The 24,820-nt window shown below is 44.7% G+C and overlaps 1 protein-coding gene across 6 annotated transcripts; it reads right to left on the minus strand.

Moving 5' to 3' along the window:
• Nucleotides 1–968: 968 nt before the first annotated feature.
• On the minus strand, nt 969–13,656 carry Znf23 (zinc finger protein 23). 6 transcript variants are annotated; one of them, XM_075977339.1, is made up of 6 exons: nt 13,183–13,656; nt 10,794–10,854; nt 10,108–10,140; nt 9,809–9,932; nt 9,181–9,288; nt 969–5,246 (listed from the first exon to the last, which is right to left on the minus strand). In XM_075977339.1, the coding sequence occupies exons 2-6, from the start codon at nt 10,824–10,826 to the stop codon at nt 3,487–3,489; spliced, it is 2,058 nt and encodes a 685-aa protein (XP_075833454.1). In that variant the 5' UTR covers nt 10,827–10,854; nt 13,183–13,656; the 3' UTR covers nt 969–3,486. The 6 variants fall into 6 exon arrangements, with proteins under 6 accessions (XP_075833454.1, XP_075833453.1, XP_075833456.1 ...); XM_075977338.1 differs by having other exon boundaries at nt 9,809–9,935; XM_075977341.1 differs by having other exon boundaries at nt 10,730–10,854.
• Nucleotides 13,657–24,820: the final 11,164 nt, after the last annotated feature.

Consider the following 24,820-nt stretch of genomic DNA (forward strand, 5'->3'; position numbering starts at 1 on the left):
TGCCACTCCCTGCCATAATGGACTAACACAGTAAAACTGTTAGCAAGGATTCTTTAAATGCTAAAGAGAAAATAAAGAATACGTTACTTTAGTTGTGGTGTCTCCTCACAGCAATAGGACAGTAACTAAGACACTGAGTATAACATGAGTTCCCTTGGAAAGATCCGCACCCAAACAAGAGAACCTGCTATGAATGCTGTCTGCCCCACTGACTACACAAAGATGTTTTCATGATGTTATACTTACCAACATGGATTTTTTTTTCTTTACACCATTGAGAACAGAGGCTTGGTCTGAAACATTCGGTACCTAAGACGTTAGCTGTTGCATCTCAACTCAGACTTTCAGCTCTCCCCAGAGTAATTTTACAAAGTATATTTTTGTTTATTTTTCAAGACAGGATTTCTCTGTGTAGCCTTGGCCATCCTACAACTCGCTGGTAGACCAGGCTGGCCTTGAACTCACAGAGATCTGCCTGTTACTGCCTCAGCCGTCCAAGTGCTGGGACTAAAGGTGTATGCTATCACCACCCGGTGCAAAGTACATCAAACGCCCATTCCAGTGTGCAGTGTAAGCAAGAAATACTAGGACTAAGTTTCCTCAAAAAATCTCACAAGATCATAGAAAGTCAGGTATTGCTTTTTCCACTGTTCTCTTCCCTGTAGAAAACTGCTCCCAAGAGTCCAAAACCTGCTAAGCTACTTCAGCTTAGTGAAGGCCAGGTCTGCACTGCTATCTAAAATTGTCTGCACTGTTTTACCTAAGTCTTATACTTCTAAGAGTATTTTGGATGTCATCTTTATTTTCTTATAATCCTATATCCAAATTAAGGAATAAGTATCCCACTAGAACCTGATTTTCCTCAAACCCTTTGATATTTAAACCCAGGTAATTCCTCGGGCTAACCATAGTCTCAGAAAAAAAAATTGATATATTCTCTCACATTATAGAAAACAAGTCTCAACAACTTTTCAATTTGCTAGATTTATTTGTAAAGACGAATTGCACACTTCAAACAAGCAAAATGCTTAATTTCACTATAAGTATTTCAGTTTTTAAAATTTAATTATTTTTATGCATGCACAGAGACCAAAGAACAAGTTGTGTGCGTGAGTTCTGTTTTTCCTACCACATGGGTTCTGGAGGTTGAAACTTGGGTCGGGCTTGGCCTTTAACTGCTGAGCCATCTCTCTAGCTGTTACACAACTTTAAGATGAAGACATTTTGCAAAGAACTACTGTGTGGAAGAAAAACACTGACATTCTGCATTGCCTAATGTTTGTCTGTGTTCACAGAATTGATAGCTTTCATGTTGCTGGGGCTCCATTTTATCCTGCTTACTGCTGAACTGAAGACAACCAACCACCAAAAATCCCCATATGGGCATAGGGGAATATGAATCAAGTAAATGGGTTACTGCTTGTTTGATCTCTCCCAGTTTCTAGCATAAGAGCTTCTAAAACCTTTTGTTTTCTAGTTGGACTGAGGGGCCATCTTCTGTTACTCCTAAGGTAAGTCTCTTGAAGTCATCACTTTATGCTAAGCTGACTTATTACGAGACTTCTAGCTAGCTCCAGAACTGGGGTTAGTTGTCAAAGGAGCCGACCATATGCTAAGAGAGTTGGAACTTTCAGCAACCTCTGTTGACTTCTGAAAGGGAAAACTTCCTAACAGTCAAGGACTTTATCAATCACAAGTACATACTGGAATCGCCATAAAAGCCCTAACAATGGGGCCAGCGGGATGAGGCACTCCCAACTCCATGTGGGTGAAAGCGCCTGCACGTGAGAACCCTGTGGATCTTGCTCTAAGTATCTCTTCCTGTGGTAGTTCATGTGACATTCACGTACTCTGTAAATGGTAACTGTAAATTGTCTCTAGGTTCTGGGAGCTACTACAGCAAATTGTGAACCTGGCAGTGTTCAATTTGTAACCAAGTCAGAAATGTAGGACTCATCACCAGTGTCTGAAGATGCAGGAGGGAGTGAGAGGCAGTCCTCTTAGACTGAGCTCATTTCACCAGTAGGATGTGTATTACGAGTAGTGTGTGAACTGATATAAATTGGAGGCCATCTAGTTGGTGTCTGCAGGCAACCAAACTGGTGTGGAAACCGGGATATTTGGTAGTAAGGGTGTTTTGAGTAGAAAAACATTTCCTTTGCTACCCATTAATAGTTGACAACATGGAGAAATACTGTTTCTTGTCTTCTTGGCAGCTTAAGTGATCTTATTAATGGCTTAGATTTTTTTTTAATGAGTAAGAGACTTCAGAAAGTATCATGATAATTCCAACATTTTCATGGAACCCAAGACCACAGAGTTGAAATCCAAAGCAGATACATACCTTCAGGACATAGCCATGTTTATAGAGTTCAGACACTACAAAACTGGAACTCTAACATGCTATTTTGTTAAATATATTTTATGCTTGTGTGATAGGCATCAATAGCAAATATAGCATCTATAATCACTGAGGGTTGCATAGTATTGGGGGATATGCATATCATATGCTCAATGTGACATGCAAAAAAATGTCTTCAATAATTTTTACTCCTTGGGGTACTACTAAAGCAGAGCACTTCTTTAGAACATGATTTTGAAGCACAGCCTATCAATGCCACTGTTGATTTTTAAGTTATCTTTTGTTAAAAGCTGAATACTAGATAGTACACTTTATATCACAAATTTTACAAGGCGTTCCCAGTTTTGTGTATATGCTTTACATTTCAAACTTATTTGGAATTATTTACAACAAAACACATGGGTTTATTTTTGAATGAGTCATTTGCCAACTTTTTTTTTTGATCGTTCATCTCTACTTTGGATCTGATTCTTTTAGAAATATTTTTTATTTATATTTTACGTGAGTGCTCTGCATGTATGCCTGCACGCCAGAAGAGGGCACCAGATCCTACTATAGATGGTTGTGAGCCACCGTGTGGTTGCTGGGGATTGAACTAGGACCTTTGGAAGAGCAGCCAGTGCTCTTAACTGCTGACCCATCTCTCCAGTCCCTGAATCTGATATTTTTTAAGACTTCTATCAAACAATTTTTTAAAAATGTTTACCCCACCCTTTTTAAGGGAAGTATTATGCACTCTTATTGTCAAGAGCAGAAATAAATTTATTTCTCTCCACCCCTTTTGCCTGTTTTCTTTGGTTTCCCTCAGTGGAGAATAATTTCCTCTAGTCCTACAAAATAATTATTCCTAGAAATCTACGTTTCCTAATGCTGTTGGATAGGATGTTTTCTTTTATTGTATTTCCTGACTGGTTACTGATATAAAACTAAGTCATTTTAGATATCTTTCAGCTGCTCGTATAAATCTTGATTAAAAATAGAGTAAAACAGAAAAAGTTTCCAAATGAAAACTGTCATATTCATCCCCTCTGATGGTTTCATTCCAAGTAACAACTGATGAGCCATGATCATTTCCTACTAAACACGGGAGTATTTTGTTTGGTTGGTGCTGTTTTCTTCATCTATTAGGATTTTTCTTCACTATGAACATCTTGATGCTGACTAAGTTGGAAACTAAACCTGAAAGTTTTCCTACATATATTACACACATAAGGCTTCTTCCAAGTATGCACAGTCTGGTGTATGATGCAGTCAGAACTAAGGCTGAAGCCTTTGCCACACTCGACACATCGGAAAGGCTTTTCCCCAGTATGGCTCCTCTGGTGTCTAATTAAGTGAGCGTTGACATGGAAGGCTTTCCCACACTCACTGCACTGGAAGGGTTTCTCTCCAGTGTGGATTCTCTGGTGCACAATATAGTCAGAACTGCAGCTGAACGCCTTCTCGCATTCCATGCACTTGAAAGGTTTCTCCCTGGTATGTATTTGTTGATGCCTAGTTAACTTGGCATTGATACTGAAAGCTTTGCCACATTCCTTACACTGATACGGCTTTTCTCCAGTATGGGTTCGCTGATGATCAAGCAGGTTTCTTTTAGAAGTAAAGCACTTCCCACATTCATTACACTCAAAAGGTTTCTCCCCCGTGTGAGTTCGCCGATGCTGCATGAGTTTTGCATTAACGTTGAAGGCCTTTCCGCATTCACTGCACTTATATGGCTTCTCCCCAGTATGGATTCTCAGATGCTGCCGAAGCTGGGAGTTACACCGAAAGGACTTCCCACACTCATTACATTCATAAGGTCTCTCGCCCGTGTGGATTCTCTGGTGCTGGATTAACTTCCCTTTAGCACTAAAAGTCTTTCCACATTCGCTGCACTCATAGGGTTTCTCACCTGTGTGGACTCTCTGATGCTGAATGAGTTTTGCGTTTTTAGTGAAGCCTTTTCCACACTCACTGCAGCGATGTGGTTTTTCTCCAGTGTGTATACTCTGATGCTGCCTAAGCTGGGTGCTGCACCTGAAGCCTTTCCCACACACATTACACTCATAAGGCTTCTCTCCAGTATGAATCCTTTGATGCTGAATTAACTTTGCATTAACATTGAAAGCTTTCCCACAGTCGCTACACTCGTAAGGCTTCTCCCCAGTGTGGGTTCTCTGGTGTGTGATGTATGCAGAACTACAGCCGAAGCCAGTTCCACACTCCTGGCACTGATAGGGCTTCTCTCCTGTATGTATCCTCTGGTGTCTAACTAGGCTTCCGTTAACACTGAAGGCTTTTCCACACACCTTACACTGATAAGGCTTTTCTCCACTGTGGATTGTCTGGTGTGTGATATAGTGCGAACTATAGCTGAAGCATTTCCCACACTCCACACACTTGAAAGGTTTCTCTCCATTATGAAGTCTTTGATGCCAAACAAATTTTGCTTTAACAATGAAGCCTTTGCCACATTCTGTACACTGGTAAGGCTTCTCCACAGTGCTGCTTTCTGGATGCTCACTAACTTGAGAGCTACCTTGAGAGGTTTCTGCTAATTCTTCTGGATTCAAAGATCTTTCCTCTGTAGGAATTTCTCCATTCTTAGTAAGTTTGGTATCAGAATATTGTTCTCCAGTGGAGTTGGTATGATTCTGGGGCACATCCGGAGTCTGGCTACAGAAATACCCTCCCCTGGAGCTGGTCTTAACTCTTCCCTCAGTGGCACTGATATTCTCTGTCACACTACCCCTTAACTGGACTTCCTGTCGCTGGTCTACAACAGAAGTTTTGGAAAGGTTTGTTTTCTGGGAAAAGTCCTTCTGAAGCTCAAATGCTGTATTCTTTTTTTCTTCAGATACTTCTTCTGTCAAATTATTGCCAGTCTGGACAGCAGTATAGTCTACCAAAACAAGTAGAAAAATAAAAGATGTCATATAGAATTGTGCTTGAAGAAAATACAAAGTTATTTATTATATACATAGGGTCTCACTATGTTGTTGGGCTGGCTTTGAACTATTGATTGTGCTAAATCCACTTCACAGGTACTAGAATTACATGTGAACATCACCATGCCCTGCTGGTCCTTTAAAAATCACTGGACTAAGTCAAATAGCCTAAGGTTCATCCAGAAGGTATAACTGTCATGGATAAAAGAAGGAAATAGATCCAGATTGTAGAGCATGAAAAAAAAAAGCCCAGATATGTAGAGCAGGAAAAATAATTTAAAATAAAATAAAAATTATAAACAAAAGAGATTCCGATTGTGTAATGAAAAATGAGAAGAGTAGACAAGAACATGTATCTCTGTCGGGAAACTTTGGGAAAAGTTCAGCTACATGAGACCATGTCAATCGAAAATCATCCCCAGCCATATTCTCCTAAGGCAAGGCCACTACAAAAAGCAACATCAATAGCAGAAAGGTTAAAAGTGATAGCAAAGGAAGAAAATTCTAGGTCTTGTCTATCAGACAGTATTTTTCCATTGTCTCATGCTTTCCTACATTCTAGAGTTCCTTCTTGGTTGTCCCTATGGACCAAGTTCCTTATTAATAAAAGCAAAATAATCACTGAAGAAAAGGCAGAGGACCTAAATGATGTACCGCAGGAAGACCAGGTTTGACAGGCATCAACAGAGAAGGTGCAAGAGCTGTGTTTTCTCTGCAGAACTTCACTCGAGCCTGTTCGTTCATGTTTATCTCTGCTTCAGAAAAGCTCTAAGACCTACTTGACATCTCCTCCCATCTCTTCTAAAATTCCGCCACACAAACTTTTCCTTCCATCAATCCAAAAACATTCTTTTGTATATAACCACATTTTTTACAATAATGACCTCTCCATTTCTCCCCCCAAAAAGTTTCCTTTATTTCTTCATTTCTCATTTTTTCCAAGCATATAAAATAATGTCCTCCCATCTTCTGTAGCCAGGCAGGGATCCCAATGGTAGGACTGGGACACCAACCCAGCCACAAAACCTTCTACCCACACCTGTCCTGCCTGCAAGATGTGCTGAAGCAATGATGTCTCAGAATTTAGGGAATGGACAGTTAAAGACTGGTCTAACTTGAGGCCCAAGCCAAGAGAGGGAGCCCACATCCAACAAGATGGCCAAGAACTGGAAGCTGGATGGCTCAGACACCTGGAGAGAACCACACAAGACTGCCCTACCCCCAGCTCAGAGACCTGGAGAGAACCAAAAACTACTGTACTCCCCCAAAAGCCAATGAAATGATTCCTAATGATATTCTGGAACCCCAAGGAAGAGGAGGAGGAAGGGTTGTAGAAGCCAGAGGGATCAAGGACACCAGCAGAGCATAGCCCACAGAATCAACTAAGCAGGGCTCGTAGTTGTGGTTTTTGTGGGACTCCTAATAGTGGTGGTAGGGGTGTCTCTGACTCTTTTGTCTGCGTTTGGGACTCTTTCCTCCTGTGTTGCCTCACCTAGCCTTCATATAAGGGTTTGTGTCTAGTTGTATTGCATCTTGTTATGCCATGTTCGCCTGCCTTCTCTTTTCTGAAGAGAAATGGAGGAGCATTGGATCTGGGGTAGAGAGGGGGTTGGAAGAGAGAGAAGTGGAGGGAGGGGAGGCTGTGGTCAGGATGTATTATATGAGAGAAGAGTAAATAAAAATAAAATAATAAACTATATCCTTGCCTTAATACTTCATTATTCTCAACAACACAAGAAACCTGAGTTCCTTTAGAAAGGACTTTAAAACAATATAAGCCTTTTCAAAATTAAAAACATGTGTATCTGTTGCTATAGATCAAAGTTTGTTGTTGTCGGTCCCTAGCATCCACCTGTAAAATCCCTAACTTCAAACAAGTGATTGTTATTAGGAGGGAGCGCCTTCCGCGGAGCCCTCAGATGGGGCCACTGTGCTGGAGGAGACCTGGTGAATTTCTCCTCCTTCCACCATGTGAAGACACAGCAAGAACAGACAGATGTCTATTAATTAGGAAACAAGTCTTTGTTAGACAGAATCTGCCTGCACCTTGATCTTCTTGGATGTCCAACTCCTAAATTGGAAGAATGGATTCATGTTTTTATAAACCGCCCACAGTATTCTGCTATAGCAGCCCAAGCTAAGCCATACAGAAGACACACATTACATTGTTTATAGATCACCCAATCTATGGTGTTCTGTTCCAATAGTTCAATCCGACGAAGACACCTGTAGTACTAGAAACTTAAAAATTCAGTTAAAGACTGCAAAAATCTAATAGCTAAATTACTAAATACTCTTTCTGCCTGCTGAAGTACCTCAACTTAGTAACGCTCTCTATCCTGAAAACTGAGATTGTTCCCACGGCCGTGATACTCAAGTACATCAAGGTATCTATGAATATAGTCTGACTACTTTTCAAGTCTACCTCTAGAAAACAATATCCAGGTTATCAAGTGCCAACTTCTCTTCTATAAAGACTCCCAATTCACACTGAATCCACTCCAGCTCCAAATGTCATATCCCTGTTTCACTTCCTCACTGACATTGATAGAGCTAGGTTCCCTGACAGGTGAGTCATCTCTCACTACTGACTTTCCCACTGTGAAGAGCATTCTAAGAATGCTCTGCTGCACTCTTTCATTATTGTGATGTGTTTGTCTTTGGTTTCTACTGAGGACAAATGCTTTTTAAATTAACAATTTGTACCATTTTTCTTTTTCCTTTTGGTTTTTGTTTGGTTGATTGGTTTGGTTTTTTTGTTCTTTTTTTTCTTTGTTTTTGTTTTGTTTTTCAAGACAGGGTTTCTTTGTGTAGCTCTGAATGTTCTGGAACTTGCTCTGTAGACCAGGCTGGCCTTGAACTCAGAGATCTGCCTGCTTCTGCCTCCTAGTTCTGGGATTAAAGATGTGTGCCACCACTGCCCAGCTACATCTGTACATTTTATGTAGATCAACAACTCATTATTAGTTCTTTTCCAACTTTTATTAGTGACCTTTCAAATCCTACAGTATGGCAGATATTAGTATCCAGTGATTATTTTATCTTTACCAATATACCTTCAATTTAATTTTTTGAAGTATTGATCTGCCCACCAAAATCGTATTTTCCAGCTTCGCTTGCAGAAAAGATCTAAGGTCCAGCAAGTTAAGACTTCTACAGAAATCACTGGGTTGATAGGAGAAAAGCTTTGATTTGTGTTTTAAAGTTTAGCTGCCACCAGAGTCCTCACCTCCATCTTCTCCCTCTGCCCACCCAGACACTGTCTCATTTTCATCCACTGCCTACAGTGTGAGAACCAAGCACCTTTGATTAAGGACCTCATAGTATGAATATAAATGCAGACACTTGGCTGAGCCCAAGACCTACCGACAGTCTGTAATTGTAAGAACCCCAAATAATTGCTTACACATCAAAACTCAAGAAGCATAGAATGGGGACATTATTATTTATACTCTCGATGTATAGATAATTATAATTTAACTAGGCTAGACCCTTGATATCTGTTACCACGTTTAGTCCTGAGCCACTGAGTGGCAGACACCACTGCCCTCTTTCACTATCACATTTTCAGAGACGAGGTCACTAGACTGAAGCGACATCAAACAACCGACCTGCTCAGCCATGGAACTAGAAAGTAGGTTCCTCACAAACACAGGTGGGATGAGACCTCAGGAAAAGCTCATAGCCACTTCTGCCTCTTTGTAAAACGCTGCAAAGGCTACATCCTTCACTTTTAGTGCTAGATCCCTGTCCCCATCACCAAATCCATAGTCTTGTTTGAAAATGGTGAGGTCAGAGGTAGAATATGGCAGCTGAGAAAAAAATGCATTGCCATAATGGATAATGTGGCACACAGTTATGTTGTTGGGCAATCTGTGCCTTGCTTACCAGTCCAGAGGCCCTGGGAGTCTGCTCCAGTGGCCAGCTGGGACAGGTTCTCCAGATCCTTTTCCTCTTCTAGCTGTGAGATCACAGCAGGTTTGAATAGTAGAAATCCTGATTTAGGGGTGAAAAAAAACAGAAGAGACATGAAAATTCTCCCATAGGTGCATCCCTAATGTCTCCTGAGATGCCTGAGCAAAGGGGAGGAAGGTGAGATCTCTCAGAAGGGAGGGGGTAGGGGTAAGAAGGGTCAGACTGTGAGCCAGGGTCCACATGCAGAGAAAACTGAGTGTCTGCCCAAAGGGGATACCCCTTCTTGATCTTGGCCTTGAGATTCTTTGAAAAGACTCAAGATAAGCAAGGCCAGGGCAATCTGAGGAGGCCTCTGCAGAACAGCAGTTTCTAGTTTTCACAGCATGTCCAGGCACAGGTTCTTTACAGCAATTCAAAAGCATGCACTGGTCTTAGCAAAGTCCCGTAATGGCTTGGGATTTGCTCTTCCAGCAGGCTATACATAAGGAGATTAGGAAAAGCCCACTCAAAGGATGACCAGGTCCCCACCTGCCACGTGAAGAAGAAAAGAGCCAGGAATCCCAAAATGGCAGTCTGGGTCCCAGAGAGAGAGAGGCCTTACCCATGGAGGCCAAGTTCCTATAGTTCTCCAGCATCACATCCCTGTAGAGCGCCCTCTGTTCAGGGGACAGACTATCCCATTCTGTCCGGGTGAAGTACACAGCCACATCCTCAAAGGTCACCAACTTCTGAAACAACAGGTTCTTGCTGCCCTAGGGCCATGGCTCAGGCCCTAAGTGAGGGGCAGAGGGCAAAATACGGGCTTGGGGAGGGGGCTTGTGAAGAGAATAAAATTAGTAACAAAGGAAACTGGAGGGGAAACACCAGGAAGTAAACTACGGAATATCCGCCTTCTCTTACAGCAGAGAAACCGCATGCCGTTTTCACACGGGGCTGAAAGAAAAAGAATTCCCATGAGCAAATTCCACCACAGCAATGCTGCTCTCAGGCCGCCCCCTCTCTGGTAGGCTGCTGGAGGCAGCTGCAGCTCCCACTGCTCCCCTGCGAGGTCCTGGCTCCCCTGTGGCTTACCTCAAGCCCCAACCCCACTCATTATCCTCATCCTCATATGGTAAAGCAGATGTCCCCCGCCCAACAAAGGGCTTCTGTCCCATTTGCCACCTGACTCCCAGGACAGACAACCCCCAGCCAAGGGTCCCCAGGTCCCCTGTCTTTTTCTTCCTTGTTCCCACTTTCCAGCATCTTCCCTATCCTTCCCATTCACCTGCAGCTGTTCTTCTTCCACCCCAGCTATTAATTACCCCAAACCTCTGCAACTCCTCCATGCATATTCATGCACAGAGCACCACGTGGTGGTTTCCACGGCCTCTGCCAGGGTGCGCACATGCAGTGACTCCCATCTGCTAGGTTTACTTTCCTGCACTCTTCCCTGGTCGCTGCCCCAGTCTCTGCCACTTGCCTGTCCACCTTTCCCACAAGATCCAGTCTGGCATGCAGAAGCAGGTTTTATTCCAAGTCTCACCAGCATTCTTCTCAGTTCTCAATCTGAACTGCCCAGAGGAAGGGATGAGGGGCCCACAGCTCACCTGGGGCCAAACTGATGGGATCATGGCTGCCATCACCTGGTCTCCCTCTCAAGGGCTGGACCTGAGGAGAAGCAGAAAGTTGGGGTGGGATGTGAGGCAAACCACCCCAATCAGGAGCACAACTAAGACCTGAGGTACAGGGTGCTGTATCCAGATCCTCTTGCTGGCTCAAGTGCCTAGCATCCTTCCCAGGACACCGATGCTCTGAAGTTGGCTGCCAAGAAGCCTCAGATAAAAGAGGGTTTACAAACTTAGGCAGAATCTGAAGACCAACAGGCCAGGAACTGACGATAAGGCTCAAGAAACAATATTATCAAGTCTAACTCACTTCTCCTTCCGTAACCAACCATCATTCACAATCACAGGTAAGAAAAGGCCAGCTGCGTACAGCATGCATGCAGGGTCTGGGAGACAGGCTGCAGGAAGACACTGCCCAGAAGGGGGGACAGCTGCTCCTCTACCTCCCATCAGTGCTCTCATTCTTTAGTGTCAAGAATCCTAACACTTGCCAGGAGCGATGGTGCACACCCATAATCCCAGCACACAGGAGCTAGAGGCAGGGATATCACTTTGAGGCCAGCCTGGGCTAAGGATTTTGTGTAGGCCGGTCTCAGCGGGCTGGCTTCCTGCATGGCCTAAGTTACCCTTGAGAAATCTGGGCTAGAAGTGAGGTAGCCGGCTGCCTCTCAGGTCTCAATCTGAACTGTCTACTTTTGCATCACAGATATGCCAAATGGAGGCTTTCTGCAGTTCTCTCGGGCAGAGACCAGCTTCACAACGCTGTAACCAACCTACACCAGGAGCATATCATATATGCCCCATTCCTGCCCTAGGGTTTCTCCCACATTCTGAGTGAGTCACCTGCTGGGCCCTGAACTGCAGGCAAGGAATCATCAGTGAGGCTGCCCCTGACCGACAGGGGACAGAACTTGACGGGTAAGTGCTTTTCCCATCAGCCGTAGAAGGGCATCCTTGAGATTCCAAGGCTCCTCAGAGACTCTGCAAGACAGAACCTGGTGAGGGCCAAGCCTGATAAGGCAACCTTGTATTGGTTTACTAATTAATAAACTAATTCGGTCTAGGAAAGCCTCCCTACTCAACCAAGAGGGCTCAGTGGTTCTCATGATGCACATTTAAATTTTTATTTTAGAGCTCAATAACTTAACTCTGATTTGTCTCTGATGTAATAATTATTTAGAATATATTGGTGCTGCTCACACTTTCCCCCCTAATAAGCTCCAGTTTTAATATTGTATGTTTAAATGACCAGATCCATTACCTCATCTTTACAGTTTTGGGTTTTTTTTTTTTTTTTAGAGTTTTGGGGGTTTTTTGTACATGGTATCAACATCTATCTTTTCTTAACATCCTTTTGTATTTAGAAAAAAACGTACTCTACAATGAAAAATACGTAATTCAACTTGAAGATAACAAGTCAACTCTATTAATACATGGTCAATCTCGATAGCATGGTGTTTAAAAAAATTCAATATTCACATCTAATTTTAAAAAAAATGTATGCTACGGGGGTGTCCAGAAGATGGTCAGAGCTGGAGTGAAAATGAACAGAATGCATTGTATACGTGTTTGAAATTCTCAAAGAAAAACAACTTAAAATGTATCCTTATGACTATTCTCAGATGTAGGAGATATGGACAAAATATTCACCATGAGTACTCCTTTTCATACATAACCAGTCTGCAAACAACCTCCCTAGCCATTGAAAATTACAAGTTTGCGTGTTGTTTCTATAACTGAATATTACCCAGCAGGTAATATGCTAGTGAATTTAGAAATTAACCGAGTACCAGGTGACTATACACTAAGATGCTCAAAAACCAAAAAGGTTCAATTGTTTACACATTAGTGAATATTAGCAACAGGCTGTGATTAAGTCCTTACCTCTAAGGGTGTGAGGGTCCTGTTGGACGCAGCAGTAAAGACCCAAACTCTTTCTTAATTGACTGCTCATAGGTGAGCGTTTTATTTTTTCTTAAAACACTCAACCTTTTTCTCTCTCTAACACACACACACACACACACACACACACACACACACACACACACACATATATATACACACAGACCCTTGGAAAAATAGTGTTTTGACAATGGTAAGGCTACGACCAAAGAGACCTGCATCCATCCAAAGGCCGTACTGTCTTCTATGGGGTATGAAACTGCAATTCTGAAACTCCTCTGTGTGTATTCTAGCGCTGTCGTAATCGTGTGTGCGTGTGTGTGGGTCGCGTTACCTTTAGGGCCTGACGTCCATGCAGCACACCAGGCCTCAAACTTTCTGTCAGCAGCGGCTGGGACGGGGTCCTGCTTTCCCTGCCGTGCCCTGAGCCCCTCACCCTGTCCGCAGCCCGGGCACACGACGTACACACCTGAAGCGCCTGCAGGGCCGCAGCGCGTCCGAAGACTGGCGATGTCACCTCGAGACGCTTCGCCCCCGCAACGCGGTCACCCTCTGGCTGCAGTGACAGCTTCTCCGCCCGGCCACCTGCTAAGCGCTCTGGGCTTGGTGTGCGGCCGCCACACGGGACTCGCCACGGCGGGCGCCGAGAGCTGCTGGGCTGCAAGGTTGGCTGCGGGAGACCCTGTGCATGGACCGCCAGGACACTGCTCACCGCAGCGACGCCGCACTCACCTGCACAGCACGGTCCGCGGCGCGACCGGAAGTGCGTCACCGACCAGTCCCGCCCCTCCAGGGTTGCCCTCCCTCTCGGGGGTGCCCCGCCTGGCCTCTGCGGTTCCCCTCTATCCCCTGGGGCTCAAGCTCTTGCTCAGGGTCTGTCGGTGGGGTCTGACGCCCGCGGACGTTACTCCCGGGGACCTGGACAGCCTCCCCCCCCCGAGAAAGGCCACCCCAGCTTGTGGTCTTGGTGAAGTTGCAGGTGCCAGCAGGTGGACTGTGCCAGTGCTGCGCGTCACAGGCTGGAGGAACCACGGTCCACTTTAAAAATAAATGTTACGTAATGTCATGCGAGGCTGCTGGGCTTTCGTCGCAGCTGTTCTGGAAGCTGCGGCTGGAGATGTAGCTTTGTGGTACAATGCTTGTCTGTCCCTCTGGGTTCAATCACCAGTGCAAATAATAAAATAACCACTTTGTCCTTAGCATGAAATTCCCAACTACCTACTGTCCTCACAAGGAAACAACTCTCACCTTAAAGGGAAGAGGAGATAGTTTATTCTGGACCCAAACTGGACTGATCATACCCAGGAGCGCAGATTCAGGTTACTTCAATTCCATGTTCCAAAGTGGACGCCGTTTCATAGTTTTACAGAGCAAAGTCCTTAATCAAAGCAAGTTTAAAATACATTGGTGGTCACATCAGAGAGGTGACTACAGAAAGATGGGGGGCCGATAGATGCTATCTGATAATGTTCTGGGCTTTGGGGTTGGTGGGAGCTAGTGGCCAAGTGCTAGATACCAAAGGGTGTTGAATCTGTTGCCTCAGGATGTTAGTTCTGACAAAGATGGGCAAGGAATGGTTATTTGGATTCTAAAGCTAGGCCAAAATAAGATAATTAGCCTCTGCACCTGCATCATTCTAGCCTCGCCACATCACTGCCTAGAGAGCCACAAATTATACATTTTTTAAGGAAACATGAATATAATTATAATAGAAATACTACACATTGAATGTCACAGCCACACAGAGTTGTTGCCTTTTCCTAGTGTTTTCAAAAATCATAAAAGTGTGACCTAAAATGTTGAACGCTTTTGACAAAAGTTCTGAGTGAAATCCAGGATAGTCTTTCTATCCCGGTTAGATATAATCCTGGAATTACTACATGTTAAAACTGTGTGAACATGCATTGTGTAAGTCCTAGATTCAGGGCAAGGTTTTCCCTTACATGGATGACCAGAAGCCTGTTTGTAAGTCTGAGATCTTCCCCTGTAGGCAAGGCTGTCCTGCATGACATCCTCTGTGGTACTTCTGATCTCCATGCACAACGCAAGCCCACCATCGCCAACAAATGTTAAAAAAGAAAACCACATAAAGTCCAGGAAGGAATCCTGGGAGAGGGTAGACAGCGCTAAAAGCCCCTGGGCTGGACCCTTATTAGAAATTCTCCTTCCTGTAAATGCTCAAAAAAATCCCACCTCTCATGGAGGAGGTATTGGGGATTGATGGCTGCTGTTGGAAGGGAAGCTTATACTTCTCCTTCTTGCCTATGGTTGTTTATTACCATTGATCAAAGCCGATCATTAGTCATTAAATGACTGTTCCCCAACCAAACATTTGACACTTAGCTTGACACCCAAAGAGTCTACACACACACACACACACACACACACACACTAATATATTGCCACTTCAGATCAAGCCTTCTCATCAGTTTGCCTTCAAGAATGGAGCCTCTTTGATTCTGTAAATGCCATTCTAGTCTTTCACTGTTGTGCTTACAAGGGGACAACCGGCCTGCATCTGATTAGACACTGATCCACAAATGCCATCTCAGCACTCCCTTGCACCCACTTTGCTGCTCCAAGTGTTCATCCACCCCCCACAGGCTCACTCTGCCTCAAACTCAGCCCACAAGGCTCGCTTTTGAGTCAACATTGGTCCTGGTCAGCTTGCACCAGACCCTCCATAGGACACTGAAATTAAGAGCCAGGCTGTCTGTATTTAAGGATGCTCAGCAGAGGGCACTCGCTACCTATGGGACTGGAGGAGCAGTACATTCTGCTTCCTGAGAGTCTTCCTGGAAAAAAAAGATGCTTCTAGAATCTCACGGCTGCTGTTCGATAGGGACTTGGATAGCCTATCTTTATACCTCTAGAAACCAGCTGGCGAGGACACAGTGTTGTCAGTGATGTGTACAAGACTAGATGTGTGGTGCCCTGTGCCCATTAGCAGCTCTCAGGTACAGGTTCATTCTGGGAGTCAGACTCAGGTGGTCAGGTTAGGTGGCAAGCACCTTTCCCTACCGAGCCATCTTTCCAGCCACCAAGGATGACTTTATATTTGTTATTTTATTATGTGTGTATGGGATGGGGGTATGTGCCTGTGAATATAGGTGCCTGTTGGGGGCAGAGGCACTGACTGGATCCTCCTGGCGCTGGAGTCACAGGCAGTCGTAAGCCACCTAACACGAGTACTCAGAAATGAGTTCAGGTCTTCTGCGAGAGCAGTCTGTGTCTTAACCGTGGAGCCACCTTTCCAGCCCATAGTAGAGGGTTTTAAAAGCATGGGCATTAGAACAAGAAAATAATTCTAGGACTGTCTCACTTCATTTTTTATGTTTAAGCCTTTGATTAACTTCAGAGTTTAGTCAGGTGTTGAAAACGCCATTTTAATAAGTTTTTATGAAATTGACAGTTATCCTCTAAAGTTAATTTGTAAATGGATTTTTTTTTCTCAACTCAAAAAGCTTTTGTGGTGGTGGTGGGGGTTGTCAGGCAGTGGTGGACACCTTTAATCCCAAAATTCAGAAGGCAACCTGGTCTACAGGGTGCATTCCATGGCAAGCCAGGACGACACAGAGAAACCCCGTCCAAATGCCAAACAAAGAAAACCAACAAAACTTTTCTTTCATTGAAAACTCATCTGAGACAGTGCTTAAGTTCCCATGTAGCCTAGGCTGGCCTGGAACTTGCCATGTGTGGGAAGCATGGAGGTCCTTGTGCTCACAGGTAGACAAACCAGGATTGCTAAGCACATAGCGTTGTTTCTTCAAAGAAAGGGTGTAAACTGCTATCCACCCAGAAGACGGGGAACAGACGAGGTTGACAGCCTTGTGATCTTTGCTTTATCAATGTGACCAAGCCCACTCTGAATCATCCCCCAAGACCCTTATTATGAGCTTTTCAATCTACAGAGTCCACCTTTATGGAACATGTCATAAGTATTTTACAAAGAGTTTTGATGTAGTCACATCTTAAGCTTTATTGTGTACCTGGGGTTAAGTTAATTATTACCTGGAAAGTTTTCTCCAAATTGTGTTGTGCTTAAATATGATAAAAGCCTTGGGGTCAGAGTCCTGAAATTTGAACTAACTCCAGCCACTTGGTCATTTTGAATCAAACTACCTTCTCGCTTCCCTCAGATTGTTTCTGTTGGCTGTGGTGGTGCAGAGAACCTCAAAGCCAAGTAACTAAGGAAAACCTTGAACTAATCCTCCTGCCTCTATCTCTGAGGTTCTGAGATTATAGGCATGTTCCCGGTTTTTACAGTGCTGGGGACTGACCCCAGTGCTCATGCATTCTTGGCAAGCACTCTGCAAACTGAGCCAAATCCCTAGCCTCTGGGCTTTTCGTTTAGTTTTGTTTTGTTTTGTGCCTTATTCATTGTTCTATTTCTGTGAAGACCTACGACATCCAAGGAAACTCTTATAAAAGAAAGCATTTGATTAGGAGCTTGCTTATAGTTTCAGAGGCTTAGCCCATTACCATCATGGTGGGGAACATGGAAACACACAGGTAGACATGGTATTGGAGAAGTAGCTGAGGTTTGTTTGTTTTTCTAGAATTCTTCCATTAAGAAAATGGTTTATATCATTTCTTCTTTTCTTTTTCTTTTATTCTTCTCTCATATATTACATCCCCTTCCCCCCACTCCTCCCAGTCCTTTCCTCCCTACCTCCCTTATCCCCTGGAGCTACTCCTCTTCCATTTCCCTTCATTAAAAAAAAGCAGGCCTCCCTGGGACACCAAACAAATATGGCGTAACAAGTTACACTAAGACTAGGCACAAACCCTCATATCAAAGCTGGATGAGGCAACCCAGTAAGAGGAAAAGGTCCTAAGGGCAGGCAAAAGAGTTAGAGACAGCCCCCCACACACACACTCCAGCTGTTAGAAGTCCCACAAGAACACCAAGCTATACCACCATAACATATATGTAGAGGATCTAGCTCAGACCCATAGAAGGTCTGTGGTTGTCACTGCAGTCTCTGTGAACTTCTATGAGCCCTACTTAGTTGATTCTGTGGGTTGTATACTCGTGGTGTCCTTGATCCCTTTGGCTCCTGAAATCCCCTACCCCAACCTCCTCTGGTTCTTCCTGGTATTTGACTGTGGGTGTCTGCACCTGCTCCCGTCAGTTGCTGGATGACACCTCTCTGGTGACAATTAGGCTAGGCGCCCATCTATGAGTATAGCAGATATTGTTGGGAATCATTTCATTGATTGTTTTTTTCCTAGTTGTGTTTGGCTCTGTTGTGGGTATCTGGGTTACCAACCCCTGGTTCCCAGCCATCCAGGCAGCACTAGGCATAAGGCCCTTCTCATGGTGTGGGCCTCAAGTTGGACCAGTTCTTGGTAAGCCACTCCACGGAACCATTCTTGTTTAAATGACCACATCTTGAAATCCCGGTCCTGTACATTTCATTTAGACTTTCCCATCTGCAGCCATTTGGCCAACTAGCCCTTTTACTCTTTCCAACTAGAAATCTCAAATGCTAATTTTTGGCAGCTTTTTGTATTCTGGTAGACCTTGATGGCAGTGAGTGGCGGCCACAGGCAGGAGGGATCAGCAATCAGACAGCACCCTCCAATGTTAGAGCCATCACAAAAGACGGGTAGCTGAACTCCTTGGTTCTACAGGTGTTAGCGCCCTTGTATAGATAAAAAGTTGATATTGCTTAGCCCTTAGCAGAAGCTGGCACGGCCACTTCCTAGTAGGCCTAGGTGTCTGGATTCCCCAGCTCTTGATAGCAGCCAGATCACAGACCTGAGGCTTGAGACCCTTGACCCTCAGGGCTTGGCAGTTCTCTGCAGCTTCTCCAGTGACTGAGCTACAGTTTCTGTTCTCTAGTTCTTTAGAGCCATTAATTAATTAATAATTAATCTGTGCCTGTGTGAATATGTGTATTGCACACACACCAGCAAGCCCACCACCCCTAGGTGTCATTCTGCAGCAATAATCTACTTGACTTTTTGAGACAGGATGTCTTTACTGGGACCCGGGCTTCCCTGATGCAGCTAGGCTGTCTGAACCCTCAACTCCAGGGATCACCCAGTCTCTGCCTCCACCACTCTGGTGGTTTGATAGAAAATGCCCCCCAAAGGAATAGCACTATGAGGAGGTGTGGGCTTGTTGAAGGAAATGTGTGTCACTGTGGGGGTGAGCTTTGAGGTCTCCTATGCTCAAGTTACACCCAGTGAGACAGTTCACTTCCTGTTGCCTGCGGCAACAGTTCCTTCTCCAGCACCGTGTCTGGCTGCACACCACCCTGTCGCACCATGGTGATAATGGACGAGACCTCTGAAAATGTAAGCCGCCCCAATTACTGCTTTTCCTTTGTAAGAATTGCCGTGGTCATGGTGTCTCTTCACAGCAACAGAAACCCTGATTCACCAGCCCTCATATTGCAAGCACACACCACTATATGCGGCATTTTGTGAGTGATCTCGGACCCCTCATGTTCACAGAGCAAGCTCTTTGCTGACTGAGCTAATTCCCTCGTCCCTCTTCCAAGTCTTCTGTCCTCCAGCCTCGCCTCACCGCCCTCTCTCTACCCCCACCATCCCTCTTGCTCCCAATTGGGTGCTTCTCGAATTGTTTCGGGTGTCCCATATGGCTACAGCTGTCACGGTCGGTCGCTAAGTCGGTCGCTATCATGCGGGGAGCAGCTGCGGGCCCCTTTGTCAGTGCTGCCACTGATGCCCCTGCCGGCTGTCAATCTTACGACTCTGCACCTTTCACAGAAGCCTGCCTGCTGCTCAACGCTGCCCCTTCTTCCCCTGCTCTCTCATCTCTGCAGCTGCGTGTACAGGTTACCCTTGTCAGCCCTGCCCAGTTGGTTGTTTCTTGGCACCGACTCTACCACTTGAGAGAAGCCTTCCTTCCATTAGGCCTAATGAAACACTGAGGGGGCGGGGACAGTGTGGCTAGACGTCTTCCAGCTAACTAAGGGAGTGAGCCAAGCACCCAGTTTCTGTAGCCAGAGAAGTGTTCGCAACCAATCACAGCACAGTTCACATGCTAATAAATGGAGGCTTGTGCGTGCTCCAATCCAAGCATCCTCCTTTTGACACCAGGCCCCAAAGCGGGTGATCCCTATTCGAGATTAAGCAGAAATGATTGCAGTGCTATCTAGAGTACACTGGAACTTGCGATAGCAACAAGGGCAGTTCAGACTGAACCAGCTCCGAATGGGACTTCACTTTCCGGAGTCGCAACGAGTAGTTCTCTTAGGTCGTTCAACGTGGAGTATTCCAAGCAGCCAGCTCTGGCACCATAGTCATCCAGGTGGCTGTTTAACCGAGAGTGTTTCTGTTCAATGCAGCCAGGCCAGCAAGGGGAAACCCAACAGCTTCCGACTTGAGAGTCGAACTATCTCATTTCCCAATGTGTTTGCTTATTGCTTAGGCAAATGAACGTCAGGAGCGTTCAGTAAGCACTCAGCATTGACACAAACAGTGATTTAAAACAACAGGCTTCATAGCACATGTCGCCTGCTCAGTGTCTCGAGGAGAGGAGGGTCTCCCTTAGCTACCTCAAAAATAAACCAAACTGCAAGTGAGACGTTGGCTTTCTGTATGTCCCGGCAGCATGCATAGCACGGGCGCATGTTCAGTCGGATCTCAGTTTGGGTGGTATGTTTCCTTTTTTAAAGGATTCATTCTGTGTGTTTGCATGTGGCAGTGTATGTATGTGCGTGTGTAGGCAAGAGCCTATGGAGGCCAGAAGGTTTGTTTGTCCTGGAACATTATAGGTGGTTGTGAGTTGTTCAAGGTGGGAGCAGGGAACTGAGCTCTGACCCTCTGGAAGAGCAGCAAGCACCCTTCCTTATCTCTCTAGCCTTCCTGTGGCATGTTTCCTAAATTTCACGTTTCTGGCACTAGGGTTCTGCATGGGTTGCTCCAATCCCATGAGCTCCTTGTGCCTCTGTTCAAACTCTCAGCAACTGGATTCAGATGATCAACATGGCATTTCGATTTCTGTTTTTCCTCCGAGCTTTCTCTTTGAAGTAGTAATGAGTTGTCTTCCAGATTTTGCTGGCTGTGTTTGCTGGCCCTCGGTAGGGCTCTAAGCCACCCTTCTTTCTCTGGGTTTGTTCCCTTGACCTTTCCCCTCCATCTTCCCATGAGCAAGTCCCAAAGTTCACATCTAGATTGGGATCTGTAAGTTCATGTTCTACCGCTCTTAAATATTTGATTTTGGATCTTTTGCAATGTAGCTCAAATCTGTGCATTTGGCAGGAGTCTTTAATAATACGAGCTGGCATGGTTTCCCTTATTGGGCAGAATTATTTTATTTGCTCCCTTGGGCAAATTTCTTCAATCATAATTAGTGTTGTCACTGTCGAATCAGACTGTATTCTGTCATGGGGGAGGGGACCGCGGGAGAGAAATTAATGGCCTTACAGCACTGAGCAGTGCCTCTGGCAAGCACAGTTGCTTTTATGTTGTACAATGGTGTCATCTAATGTTAGACTGAGTAACTTTCTCTAGTTTTCTATTAACCTGGAATTTCAGATTTCAGAATTCTTACTTCTGCTTCTCTCGGAGACAAGAAAATGTTGTTCTTCTCTGATTTATGATTTACTGCTAACTTTTCATATTATCAAGTAAAAACTAATATCTAGTGAACTGGACACTTCTTAGAATGCAGGAATTGGTGCGTTTGGACCAGCAGAAAACAAAATAAACAAACTTCCGTCTGCACTTATGTAGTCCAAGGCTGGCTCTTAACTCACCAGGTACTGAATCAAGGGCCTCACTATGTAGCTGAGTTAAGGGCTTCCTGCCTCTTTCCGAGTACTGGGGTGACAGACATCTGCGCTGAGCCTCACCATGAGCTTTGTTTTTAATACAAACTTACTCTTCGTGGCTACTCCAGAGGGGTATAGTCTGTCGTGGTGGTGAAGACAAGGTAGAGAGAGAATGTTGGCAAGGCTGCTGTGGGGCAAATCAGGAAGCAGAGGGTAGCAGGCAGAGAGGCTGGGACAGGAAGCAGGCTAAACTCTCATCCTCAGGAACTCACCTCTAAGTCCCACGGTGGCCAGCCAGGCCCTACTTCTCACAGCCACCAGGCCCTACTTCTGACCACCAGCTAGAGGTCAGGTGTCCAAGTACAATGAGCCCCTGGGGTCCATTTCCTGGCTAAATCATAACACAATCCTATATTTAAATTATATTATTATTATTATTATTAACTTCTGTAGCCAGTCTTTCTCTGTCTACGAGCTAGCTTCCAAATCATGGCATAGAGACTTATCATTAATGAATTAATGAAACCTCGGCCAATAACTTTAGGCTTGTTTTTAACTGGATCTTATAACTAAAGTGAACCCATTTCTAACAGTCTATGAGCTGCCCATTCTCATTTACCTTGTCTACAAACCGCCCATTCTGCTTTCCTGCTTCCTCCATGGCTCTTCATGTCTCTGCCCCCCCTCCTCCTCTTCCTCCTCCTCCTCCTCCTCCTCCTCCTCCTCCTCCTCCTCCTCCTCCGCCGCCGCCGCCCGCCACTTCTTCCCAGCGTCCTCTGTTTCTGGAAATCCTGCCTAGCTATTGGGCCATCCAGCTTTTTATTAAGCCAATCAGAGTGACACATTTTCACAGTGTACAAAAAGACTATTCCACAACAGACTTCAATGTCTGCTAATGGAAACCATGTAAAGAGATCCTCATGACACCGCCAGACAAGGCAATATTCTATCAGTTTCATACACCGCGTAGTCAGACAGCTTGCTTAGATCTTTCATTAGCTCAAGTCCCTTGCTCACCACAAAGAGACTTGATCTTGGAAAGCGACAGGCTCAGCTGTCTTGCTAGCCTCTGAGGTCGTTCACAGTCTGATTTCCTATTTCCTGGATAGAAAGGAACAAATCACGACTAGGGTTAAGGTGAGAAGAAGCGCTCATTCGGCCCAGAACATTCCCCATTCTTCCTGGTCTATTAAATTACAGTCAATAAGAACTCTAAAACTTCTAAGACTTTCCGCAAGATCCAGTTCCCGAAGGAAATGCCCCCAGAGCGTTGGTTCTCAGCCTGGCTGCGTCAGAAGCAGCTGAAAAGATTTTCGAAACGATGATGATTGCATCCAGCAGGGCGAGCACTAACTCTCAACTGGATGACTTACACCCTGACCCCCTGGAAAGCCTTTAAGAATGTCGAGGGCAAGCATTGTGTCGTGTCCAGTGTCTGTGCGACACCTGTGGGTCCCACCGGGTTTATTCGTCCACTCTTAGGGGTGTGACGATTAAGAAAGAATTAGACAAGAGACAGCTGATAGTGCTGGGCGGCCATCAAGTAAACACTGAGATCCACCTCATATCAATTTCTCATAGCCTTTACATACTCCAATCCAAAGAGGAGAAGTAAGGCAAGGGGCTTATTTACCAGATACAAGGGACAAAGTAATTACCTTCTTAATACCCAAAACATCAAGTAACTACACCCTAGGTCAAAATGTCCTGTTAGCAGCTGCACCTTAAGTCAAACCTCCTGCATAAAATGCTGAAGGAGCAAGAACAGGTCTGAACTCTCTGGCCTTTAGTCAAGGTAGAACGGATCCACTTCCGTGGGCTCCCACAATCTGGAGGGATCTAGAGTCTAAGATGCTGAGAAGCATCCCTCTGAGCATAGAGCAACTGATTTACACAGCTCCAAATGCCAATAGTTCCCTGGTTAGGAAAATCTGACCAGGGCTGGAGAGATAGCTCAGTTGCTAAAGGCTCACAACCTAAATTACAAGAAAAATTGGTCCAAGCTCCAGTTCATTAGCTGTGAATCCAGCCTAGGCACTGTGTTTTGACAAACCTTCCCCAAGTGATCTTAGCATGCAGCCAAGCTTGAGAATCCATGACTAATACCTTTTGCCAGAGAATATTCTAGTATGGAGCTAACTTCCACCCCTGCCTCTGAGTTTGAACTGGAAGTTTTCCACTGGAGATTGGTTTGAGAGTGGGGAGTGTTTGAAAGAAGAGTTCATTGCTTTTTGTGAGCAAGCCAAGGCGTTCCACAACACGTGTGGTATCTCCACCAATTCAAGTTCTGTGGCTTATCGCTCACCTTGGGAGTCGGCCTCCCTGGCACCGTGCAGGCGGATCATTAACCACAGTCAAACACAACCATCCCTGGGAACCTTGAAAACACGGGAAGTGAGGGGAGCCAGGCACAAATGGTTCCTTCCAGCTTGTGTGCTGTCATCCCATTTAAAAAGGATCTAAAATAAATAAATCCAGAGAGATTAAAAGGGGGAGGAGATGGAGAGATGGCTTAGTTGTTAGGAGCATGTACTGCTCTTGAAAAGGACCTAAGTTCAGTTCCCAGGCTCAAAACCACCTCTAACTCCAGCTGCAGGAGATCTGACGCCCTCTTCTGGCTGCTGCAGGCACCTGCACTCATGTGGGATATATACCTACACAAACATAATCATTTAAAATGTCTTATTTTAATTTAAAAATTAATAATCTAAATTTTTAAATAATTTAAATAAGTAGGACTCAGCCCGGTTTTTCCACAGCCAGAGGAGCCACATGGGAAAGAGAAAATGTGGAGAAACGACTTAATGGGTACAGAATATCCTATTGGGGTGAGAAAAAAAAACACATCTTGGAAATAAATAGAGGTGACAGTTGAACAGCATGGCATATATATGAAGTACCGCTGAATAATATTCTTTTAAAAAGTGGCTCGTTTCATAGGGTATGGATTTTACTCAATAAAAATTCATTAAAAAATTTAGCTAATATTTGACTTTAATAAAACTAGTTAAAATAAAAGTGTTCCATTTTTCTTCTAAATACACTCACTCTTAAAGCCCTAGTTAATTATAATTGATCAAATATTTTTTAAAACATATGGCCAGAGAGATAACTCATTGAGTAAAGGCACTTGTCACCGAGCCTGACGACTTGCTTTTCCTTCCATTTTGATAGAAATCAATAATTAGAAGCCTGTAAAATATTCTGGTGTCTACTTATTGAAGTTACTTGATTCCTTGTTCCTAGAAACTAGTGTAGTAAACACTTCAGCCAGGTATGGTGGTCCCTAGTGGTGGTCGGTCCCCTAGGCTCTTGGTGGGCGAGGCAGGAGAACAGAGTACAAAGCTAGCCAGAGTT

Source organism: Microtus pennsylvanicus, chromosome 6 (assembly GCF_037038515.1).
Source record: "Microtus pennsylvanicus isolate mMicPen1 chromosome 6, mMicPen1.hap1, whole genome shotgun sequence".
Classification (NCBI taxonomy): Eukaryota; Metazoa; Chordata; class Mammalia; order Rodentia; family Cricetidae; genus Microtus; species Microtus pennsylvanicus.

Excerpts from the sequence above, each read along its gene's own strand:
- Znf23 (XM_075977338.1), bottom strand. The coding sequence starts at position 10,826 with ATGGCAGCCATGATCCCATCAGTTTGGCCCCAG. Across the intron at positions 9,936-10,107 it reads CGGCATGCGGTTTCTCTGCT|AAGTTGGTGACCTTTGAGGA; the intron begins GTAAGAGAAGGC and ends CTGTTGTTTCAG. Across the intron at positions 9,289-9,808 it reads TAGGAACTTGGCCTCCATGG|GATTTCTACTATTCAAACCT; the intron begins GTAAGGCCTCTC and ends CCCCTAAATCAG.